General features: G+C 38.3%; 1 protein-coding gene across 1 annotated transcript in view; it reads right to left on the bottom strand.

Annotated features, from left to right (window-relative positions):
* Positions 1–2,690: 2,690 nt before the first annotated feature.
* Positions 2,691–11,171, bottom strand: part of LOC149843125 (uncharacterized) — a 45,295-nt gene continuing 36,814 nt past the window's right edge. The window contains exon 2 of the mRNA XM_089999611.1: positions 2,691–2,977. Within this exon, the coding sequence (XP_089855737.1) occupies positions 2,795–2,977 (183 nt within the window). The 3' untranslated portion in view covers positions 2,691–2,794. The remainder of the gene's footprint in view (positions 2,978–11,171) is intronic.

The following is an 11,171-nucleotide window of genomic DNA, read 5'->3' as shown; positions in this document are numbered from 1 at the left end:
ATTTTTATAAAAACTCTTCTTGAGACCATAAAACCTTTGAAATCTCATTTTTTAGATTTAATCAGATTCAATATGGATTAACACATGAATACCACCATCAATAATCAAGTTATGACTGAATCACGAACCAACGAAGAAACCCTATTTAGGCATGTTTTTCAAAATTATTTTTATTCATCTTCTTCGAATCCAAATAATGATTTCTTCAAAAAAAACATGTATAATAGATGAAGACATTTAAATATATTGCTAAAAATAAAAATAACTCAGATATGTATGCTTAATATACGTAAAAAGCATCTAGTATGTAACTCTTATCTGAGAATCGATAGATCTTTAAGGCAAAAAGAGAAAATCGGGTAATACAATCTCTACATCACCACAACCACTGAAGTATGTGTAGGTTTAATGGATGCACAACCCTAATGCAGACCTCCTAGATGTTTTAGGAGAATAGAGAGAGCAAAAACCAAAAAAGAAGAGAGAAAGATTTTTTTCTAGCAAAAGTGAGAGGGGCGTGTGAGAGGGGGTATTTATATCCTCTCCACACACCCTAGTCTGATCAAGAAAGTACTCTCCCTCTTCAAAATCATGTGGAGAGGGAGAAGAGTGCTTTCTAGAAAAAATTCTAACTTCTAGACTCCTATCTCTTTAATTATTTGATTTTTTTTTTATTTGAGTAGAATTATTAGGTTTGACTATTCAAAACAAACTCTTAAAATTTTAACTTATATGAACTCTTCTAGAGGTGCGGGACGTCCCACCCTCTTAATCCTTTTAATTATTATTTTAAAAAATAAGTTAAAAATTTAAAATCTTAATTATCCTATTTTTATTTGGTTTAAAAAACTAGATGATATTTTAATTCATATGGACTCTTGGAACCAAATGAGGGTCCACATAGGACATTCCCTATGCAGTCTAATCCATAACCATTGGATCCAATTAATGTTTAAATTGAATCCATACCAAATTGCACCCCAGATCCATCTTGGATTCAAATGGTGATTTTGGATCCAAAACTGAAGTTTAAAATCCAAACCACACAAAACTCATATAATGTTCACAATTTATCTTTTTCAATTATTCTTGAAATATTATTCATAACTTGAGACAAAGGTTTATAATTAATCAAAATCAAAAAAATAAAAAAGTCACAATTATAATCATAATTACATCAATAATCCATCATTTATTCATTTTAATTATCAAAAAAATCTCAGGTTTTATATAATGAGCTCGAATAAGAAAACATGCAAAGTTTAGAGACATTCACATAACAGATTTGTGAATGTCAAACATATATTTGCATACGTACGTCTTGACTTTAAGCGAGTTTTTAGTTAAAGAATGTTCGCATGACATCAATGCGAATATCAGGATTGTCGTGAATATATGAACCATACCTGTTGAGGTAAAACTTTTCAATTATAGAAGGTTTGGGCTTGCAAATCTCAAAAGATGCCCGCATTTGATATATAAAACTCCTTTGTTGGGATTCAACTTAGCTAGGTTCACAAACTTTTTAGGAAAATTTCATAAGTCCATGAATTGTTCATGTGAATCTCCTTGATGTCATATCTGTCATGCAAACATCAGCAAGTTCACTTCTGCATAGGATAAAAATGTTGTAAAAAGTCAAGAATCCAAAATTTTGGACTTGAGGATTTCAGCGAATTGTAAGGCATTTTGAAAAACACTATTTTTACAAGGATAGTACGTTCATTTTTCAAAAAAAAAAATATTAATCCATTTTCTAACTACCACTGCCTAGGAAATGGCCAAGCTCGTGGCACCACCCCAGCCAGCCATTTCCCGGTTGGTGGATTGCTGGAAAAAGTCGAGACAACTCAAAAAATGAATGGAGAATGTTAAAAAATATATATATTGGTCCAAATTGGTTGGGAAACGACCGGGCTGGTACCACCCAATAAGGTCGGCAATGGTCCAATCATTTCTCTGTCGATGGACGGTAAAAAAAATGACCGAATAATTCAAAAAGTAAAAAAAAACATTGAAAAAAATTGTCTGGGCTATTTTCTGCCAACCACTGACCAGAAAATGACCACACTGGTGCCACCCGACAAGGTCAGCACCAGCCCGGTCAGTGGTTGGCAAGAAAATGGTTGGACAATCCAAAAAATAAATAAAATGTTGAAGAAAAATAGCTGAACTGATTCCACTCAAAGGGAAGCATTAGTCCCACCATTTTCAGGCCGGTGGCTTGCCAGAAAATGACAAGACAATCCCAAAAATAAAAAAGAAAAAAAAAGTAGTTTACAGCCAGCCACCTGCCAGAAAATGGCTGGGTTGGTGCCATCCGATAGGAACAGCAACAATGCCACCTTTTCTGACCGGTTGCTGGTCGGAAATGGCCGGTTGAAGTCAATAAAACAAAAGAAAAAGAACTAGTGGCCAGCCCGAAAATGGCTGGAACCATATGTTGAATACAGTGGTTTTGAGGGGTTACGGGGTGAAGAAGCATGAGGTGGTGGTCCCGACAAACTAGGTTTTGTGGGTGAAAAACTTGGGTCCCCTGATTTTTTTATAAACCAGATTTCCATGAAAACCTGGTTTATGAAAACCAGATCCTGTGTTACCCCCAAATACAAAACCTGGTTCTCTCTCTGAAACCTGGTTTCCACCTCCACTATTGGGCCCTTCAGAATTTTCCTTGCTGGTGTGGAAACAATTTCATGTTAGTAACACATCTACCATGATAAAATAGCATTGCATAATTGGTATCTCTTTCTGATAAACTGAAATGACTGGAAGTTAATGAGAAAATTTCCAATCATTTACATAGCTTCAGCTTCTTGAAGAAAGAAGAGACAGTAGACTTGGGGTATGGTTTGGTGGCAAGGCAGGTGGGGATGTTTTCTGGCTGTTCAATCCATAACTTGTGAGCAATTCCACCAGCCTTGAGCTTTTCTGATAGGTTCAGGATTTGGGCTTCTCTTTTGACCTCAAGAGTTACCTGATTATTCACGAAAACAGTCAGCAGTAGGCAAATCTATGTCAAAGGAATAACTCAATTGACACCAACAAAATACCAAACTTATGATTTGTTTGCTTAGCATAGTTCAAGCAAAACTTGTGAGGGGTAAAAGAAAAAAAATCTATGAAATAAATTCCTTCTAGAAATGAAAAGCAGCAATCTCTTCAACATTAATTATGCACCTTATAAGAGCATGGGCCTTCAAAAAGAACCCTAGCATGTAAACATTTTTAAATTTAAATACCAATATTATCTCCAATTGTAAATTAGAACCCCCCAAAAATAAATCTAATCTCAGACACTAAATAGAACCACTATCGACGTAAAAATGAAGATAAAGAGATGAAATTTATGACTTAAATTGCTCTCTTTAAGTTTGAGAAATTAACAGCTCCGGGCAATGTTAAAATCGGTTGGTCCAAATCGCCGATTCAGATCGAAATGGCCCAATGATGATTCAAAAGGCGCCAATTCACAACTGATTTAAGTCACTTTTTTAATAATTTTAAGGGGGTTTAAAAAATTGATTAATTTATTTTATTGTTTCATGACATGTATCATCTGATGGCAAAAAGTTGACGATTCACAAACGATTACCGATTTGATTCGATTCTTAGTTTTTCCTTTAGAAACTGATACCCATTTTAACAACATTGGCTCCTGCTTCTGTACTTAGTGCAAACATGATACAACAAGGGACTTTATTGAAATGCAGATTGGAAAAAAAGGAGTTGCTTAATGAAAATTGAATTGTTTAGCATTTTCTGAAGTTCCAATGAATTTTTCAATATTATAGAAACAAGAGAACAAACAAATCTCAAATTCTTCCTAGTTCACAAACTCCAACAGACAATATCTACTTCAGATCCAACAAAAATGCCTTCTGTTTTACACGGGAACTGTAAAAAGCTGACCATTTTTTCAATAACTGAACCATGCATTTGTTCCACATAAATCCATGATTGTGAAACAGATAATGTGATTTCAGAAGCAACAAATAATCAAAATTTACAAGGTAGAGAAAGAAGAAAAGGAAGTGAGTTAGTAAAACAGATGTTAAGTTGAGACTACCAATTCCCAACTCCTTAAATCAACAATTCAACATGGCCCAAAGCAGCCCCAAGGGGGGTTGGCATAGTGGGGATGGGCCTTGGCTGTCATATGGGTGGTTAAGGTTCAATTCCTGTAGGCGTCACCTCACTGCACAAGCCGACGGCCAACATATGCCCTGGGGGCAAGGGTCCTAGCCACGGAGTTTTCCCCCCTGGGTGATCGATCTATGATTCACCTGCTACCAGGATTTGGGTTTCTCCGTGTAACTAAATCAGAGAAAAAATCATGGCCCAAAGCAAACTCTCAAGATCTTAAAAGCTATATGACATCAACCTAACCAAGGGATCTGATACAGGCAGCTCCTGCATGCCTTGAAAAATAACAGTTCCCCCACATTCCTGGACAATGGGGTTTGTCTTCAGTAGCAAGCTAAGAAAACCCTAGAAATAATGACTTATCTGATAACATTCATGAAATCAAGTTATACATGAAAACCAGAAAAAGAAATAGTTAAGATTGTAAATCACACATCAATGAGCAGCTAAGCTTTGGAAAAGAAAATATTCCATCACCGCTGAATCTTCAGCAGATTAAAAAGATCATATCCTATAAAACATTGCTGTCTTCCTATCAATGCATGATTCTCATTTGAACTACAATCTGACTGAGATCTGTTACACAAGCTGCAGACTAGAATTCTTCAAAAGTAAAAGAAATCAAGATTACTGATGATCTAATAAACCAAACACAAAAGATAACAATAGTAAAGAAAACCGAGCCATCTAACCAACCAACTGGTACTAACAGAAAAGCCTAGAAGTAATGACTTATCTGATAACATTCATGAAATCAAGTTATACATGAAAACCAGAAAAAGAAATAGTTTAAGTTTGTAAATAACATATCAATGAGCAGCTAAGCTTTGGAAAATAAAATATTCCATCACCGCTGAATCTTCCGCAGATTAAAAAGAGCATACCCTATAAAACATCGCTGTATTCATATTCATATCAATGCATGATTCTCATTTGAACTACAAGCTGACTCAGATCTGTTACATAAGCTGCAAACTAGAATTCTTCAAAAGTAAAAGAAATCAAGAAATGAAGATAATTGATTATCTAATAAACCAAACACAAGAAAGATAACAATAGGGAAGAAAACCCAGCCATCTAACAAACCAAACGGTACAAGCAGAAATGCAGGAAAGAGTCCACACATATTCATGCACTGAAATCGAAGACCAAATGTACAACAAGTAACAGCATCATATTTGAAAAGAAACTACAAGAATCAAGACTGGGAGAAAACGGAATGTTTTTCTGCATAGAAATTTAACATAAAAGAAAATAAAGCATATAAAGGTGTCCTAAATCAATAAAGGACATGATCTCAAACCAACAAGAAGAAGAGAAATACATGGAGACCAAATTGTTAAAACAACACAAGCAACCACACAGTGGGCAACAACTTAACGTGGTTCCGCAATTCACAACTTAACGTGGTTCCGCAATTCACGTGCCTACGTCCACAGGGAAACAGCTCTCACCTCAGATCGCTTGAGAGCTTTTATTGTTATTGTATTTATAAGTTATAACAATACAAGTCCTCAATGAGAGGATTTCTTTGGGTTACACTTTTTTGAGGTTTGGAGGACTCTTGGGAGTCTACGTTTTTGGGACTTGGACTCTTGAGAGTCTTGATCTTGAGACTTGCTTGAGCTGGGATCCTTGAGAGAGTCCCACGTTAGAGAGTCCTTCTTGAGGGAGTCCAACATGAGAGGGTTCTTGAGAGAGTCCAACGTGTGCTCTAACATCCCCCCTCAAGTTCAATAGGGTAGGAGCACAATAAGGTTGTTACAAAGAAGTTGATGGCATGGAGAAGACGGGTTTAGTCAGCACATCAACAAGTTGATCTTGAGTTGAAATATACCGAACCAATAACTCTCTTTTTGAAACTTTATCTGGCACAAAATGTAGATCAATCTCAATGTGTTTGTTGTGGTTATGAAAGATGGGATGAGCAGCTAAGTATGAGGCCCCAACGTTGTCACACCAGAGAGTTGGAATTTGAGGCCAAGTCAACACGGTTGTGGCATTGGCAATAGCCGTGTATTATGAATCTATATTGGAGCGAGAAATGGTAGCTTATTGAAACTTCATGAAATTAAATTGGACCCAAAATAGATGGCATACTCACTAGTCGACCTGCGATCATCGGGACATCCTGCCAAGTTAGGAGGGCGGCTTCAGAAGGAAACTATAATGAAGAATCCCCTTTAGGTATCATAATATATGCTTCACAGCTGCCCAATGAGTGTCAGTTGGTGCATGAATAAACTAGCATACCTTGTTGAGTACAAAGGAAATATCTGGCCAAGGAAGGGTAGCATATTGCAAGACACCCACAATGCTCTTATACAAGGTGGGATCACTGAATTTAGACCCTGAGGTTGTTGAAAGAGCATGAGAGATATCCATAGGCGTGGATACAGGTTTTGCTCCTTGCATGGATACCTTCACAAGTAGGTCTAAGATATATCTTTTCTTAGACAAGACTAGATCATGTTGGCTGAAGCTCGCTGTTACGGACCACCCTAGTCCATCCAAGGGAGAGACCCGACCCGGATCCGATCTGTCTAAGAGTCCCAGCCACACAAGGACTGGAGGACGTCGCCCCTTTCTGGATTTCTACTTCTTGGACTCTATTTCTTTTTGGACTATCTACTTTCTTAGGACTCTTGGTTCTTTTGGACTTTGAGGTTGGAATCTGAGGTAGACTGCATATAAGTGTTTGTTCTTGATTTATTCTTTAATGAAGTTTATTGAGTGAATCTCTATTATTCATTCTTGTTCGTGACTTTCCAAACCTGAGGGATCAATATTCTCCTTCTACATGCTCCTACCATCTTTCCTACACAGGATGCCGACAAAGAGGAAACGATTTTCTCCTTCCTCCCTGCCGACGACCCCTTCAGGGATTCACGCCCAAGCCTTCCACACGTCTGGATCTGTCAGAACCGCCACTCCCTGAGGTCGGGTCCTGACATTTGGTATCAAAGCGAGGCTTTCCTACGGGATCAAGATTGACCATATCCTCGTTCTTAGAGTTAAATCAGATTCTTTTTCACGTCAACAAGGGCTCACGCCCTTCACGGTTCCGATCATGTGCAATCTAACCCTTTTCTTGGCATTCTTATTAGGTCTAGTCCTTAGGTGTCACCTGGGATTCTTTGTTGAGTACCAGGTATTTTTTTCGGCGATGTGCTACGTGTAAGGCTGATTTTCTTTTGTAGGCCACACCAAGATCAGATTTTTGGATCGCCAGTGGATTAGTCAGCGCTTTTGGGAGGGTCTGACCAACCCAGGTGTGTGGCTGAATTCAGCTTGGGGCCCTGAAGATCAATCTTGCATGCACAAGCCCTGCTCTTAGTGGATCGTATGCGTAAAGTGCTCTTGTTTGGTGGTGAGCCCCCAGTACTTGTTTCTTGAATCTGTATCGACCCTAGAAATTTCAAGCATGACACAAGCTTAGGATCAGATTGGCAAGCTCCACACGGAGATTCAAGCTCGCGACAATCATTTTGAGGAAAGGCTCACTAGGATGAACGAACGCATAGATGCGTTAAACGGTAAATTGGATAAGCGATTCTAGCTGGTGCATACGATCATTGACTCCATGCAAAACCGTGGAGCCCAGGGTAGCCCATCAGGGCATCTTGAGGGATCAGGTACCAACAATTCGGACATGAGATCAACCCAACAACCTACTCCGTCCGCCAGCCCCAGTTGGACTTCCCAAAGTTTGCTAGTGATGACCCCACTAGCTGGTATTCAGCGTTGAACAGTACTTCAAGATTGCCAAAATGCCGAAGGAGGATACACCTGGAGAACAAGGGCATCCGATGGTACCACTGGCTAGAAACCCAGATGGGCAGGCTTCCTTGGGAGGCCTTTTTGTGCCTTGGTGATACGATAACGGTTGAGCAACCTGGTAACCAGGTGGTCCGAAGAATCCTTGGTCAGAAAGTTCATAGCCAGGATCAAGCCCGACCTTCAGATAAAGGCCCAGGCCGTGAGACCTACCTCCTTAACTTAAGGGTTCGAGTTGGCACGAGTAGCCAAAGAGAAGCTATCTTGACAGAACTCGCATTAGGCTAAGGATAGGGGAACATCTAGTCAGAGGTACACGTCCTAAGGGAACCAGACCCTAGCAGGGCAACCCTCGAGCCCTCACGGGAGACCTACCGTGATCAACATGCAGATCGGGCCAAGGACCGGTACCCTCCGTCAGGTCGTAAGTCAGAAGATCGCCCTGTGGTGCAAGTGAAGCGGCTCACCCGCGAGCAGATGGAGGAGCCTTGTCGGAAGGGCCTTTGCTACAATTATGACGAAGTATAAGTGAAAGGCCACTGGTGCAAGGTCCTCAACATGCACCAGTGCGACAGCGAGGCTGAGTTGGAAGACACAGGTGAGGTCGTTCCGAAGGAGGTTCCAGAGATTTGGTATCACGCCCTAGCTAGTGTCTAGGTATCGCAGACGATACGAGTACCTGAGAGATTCGACCAGCTGAGTATCTCAGTTCTGATAGATGGGTCAATGCACAACTTCTTGTGCGCTAAGACAGCTAAAAGGGCCAAGTGTGGGATGACACCCCAACATCCCTTCGAGGTGGTAGTTGGGAACAGAAGCAGGCTGAGGTACACCGCCCACTGCCCTAGAATTCGGCTCGAGATCTAGGGAACGATTTTGTGCAGTGGTTGCAGTCCTTGGAGTCTATTCGGTGGAACTTTAAAGACATGACCATGGAGTTCAAGTACGACAGGCGGCTGTAATGAAGTATGCGAAAATAAAAATGAGAATGCTAATGCATTCCCAATGTTCAATAATGGACAACAACAAAAGCACAAGAGAGAAATAAGAGAGAAGTTCACTATAGGACAATACAACAAGCCTCAAAGGGCTATACAAATAAAAAGAAAATATATTTATTAAAGAGGAGCTCTCAAAGCTTAAGAATACAAGGGGAGAATGCATATTAAATGTAAAAAAGAAAAACATAAAAATAAATAAAAAGAATAAAAACTAAATTATTTATTACAATAGTTGTTTCTAGAAACAACTATGTGAAATGACCAAAATACCTCTATCGGATATTTTATATATATATATATATATATATATATATATATATATATATATATATATATATATGTGTGTGTGTGTGTGTGTGTGTGTTTATATATATATTTTAACATCCCTCTTCAAACTTTATGGGGAGATGATCGAAAGTTTGTCAAAAATAAAAATAAAATGGAGAGCAGGAAGAGCTTTAGTGAAGAAGTCTGCCAACAGATATTCTAATGTGACATATGACAAGGTAACCGTTCCTCTCAGATATTCATCATGTACAAAATGGCAGTCCATCTCAATATGTTTGGTGTGCTCATGGAAGGTGTGATTACTGGCAATGTAAATTGCACTTTTGTTATCACAGCATAGCTTCGAAGGACCGGAGATGTCGACATCTATATCTTTGAGAATACTTCATAACCAAATGAGTTTCATAGTGGTAGTTGTCATAGCCCGATATTCAGCTTTAGGAGAGGATAACGAGAATTTTTGTTGCTTATTGCATCTCCAGGCAATCAAAGAATCTCCTAAAAAGACATAAAAACTAGCAATTGAAATTCTATCATTAGGGTTTCCTCCTCAATCAGCATCAGTATAAGCAAGTAAATTTAATGAAGATGATGAGGATAGAAATAGCCCTTCAGTGATGGTATTCTTGAGGTATCTGATGATTCTTAGTACAACACTCATGCGGACAGTTGTAGGAGCATGCTGAAACTGGCTAGTAGAGTGAACGGCATGAGCAATGTCAGGTATGGTAATGGTCAGATAGGTGAGACACCCAATGAGTTGTCTGTAGGGTATGAGATCTTCTAGAAGAGTCCCATCCTCCAGTCTTAGTTTGGCATTGATCACTTCAAGAGTTTTCACCTTCTTATCATCTGAAATTCCAGATTTATTACATATATCTGCAGCAAGTTTCATTTGAGAAAGTATACAACCTCGGAAAGAGTATGCAACTTTAATTCCTAAAAAATATCTTAAGAATCCTAAGTTAAACATATCAAAATTATATTTTAACATATTTTTAACATTACAAACACCAATGTGATCATTCCTTATTATAATCATATCATCGACATAAAGTAAGAGAATAACAATAATAGTTCCTGCATTTTTCTCAAAGAGAGCAGTGTCAGTATAGCATGAATGAAAACCCAGACTAGTCATGACATTATAAAATTTATCATACCAAGCCTTAGGAGCTTGCTTAAGACCATATAAAGCTTTTAAAAATTTAAGAGTTTTTCTTTGTTCAAGGTTAAATCCCGACGGAGGATTCATATAGATTTCTTCATTTAGTTTGCGATTAAGAAAGGCATTTTTAACATCCAATTGATAAATAAGTCATTTTTTAGTTGACGCCATAGCTATTAGGGTCCTAGCACTAGTCATTCTAGCCACGGGTGCAAAAGTTTCCTCATAGTCAATATCATATTCTTGTGAGCATCTTTTAGCTATTAATCTTGCCCTATATCGTTCTAAAGTACCATCACTTTTAGTCTTAACTTTAAAAATCCACCGGCATCCGATAGTTTTTTTGTTTAGAAGAACTTTAAGTATTTTTCAAGTGTTAGATTTCTTAAGAGCATTTAATTCTATTTTCATGGCTTCAATCCAGTGTGGTATAATTTTGGCTTGATTATAATGTGTGGGCTCATGATGGGAGTGTAGGGCTATTAAGCAAGCCCTATAATTAGGTGTTAGTGTTTCACGGGACAAACTTATTTGAGAGAATGGATTCTCTAGTAGATCGTCTAAGGGAGGTTTTTTCTAGAGACTCATTGTTTTGAGAGAATTTTTCTAAGGCACTAATAGGTCTATTTTGCTTATGCCGGGTATAAACTTGAAGGTTTTTATCAACGATATCATCACTACTTGGTGATGTTCCAATATTAGAATTTTCATTATGTGTATCATCTATTTCTTCAAAGTCATTCAATGAATCATCATTAGCATTCATATCTTCTGTTGGAGAAAGATAATAC

The sequence above is a fragment of the Nuphar pumila genome, chromosome 3 (assembly GCF_984573655.1).
Source record: "Nuphar pumila chromosome 3, dmNupPumi1.hap1.1, whole genome shotgun sequence".
In the NCBI taxonomy this organism is placed as follows: Eukaryota; Viridiplantae; Streptophyta; class Magnoliopsida; order Nymphaeales; family Nymphaeaceae; genus Nuphar; species Nuphar pumila.
The sequence above is the reverse complement of the archived record's forward strand: the minus strand, read 5'-3'. Positions and strand labels throughout refer to the sequence as shown.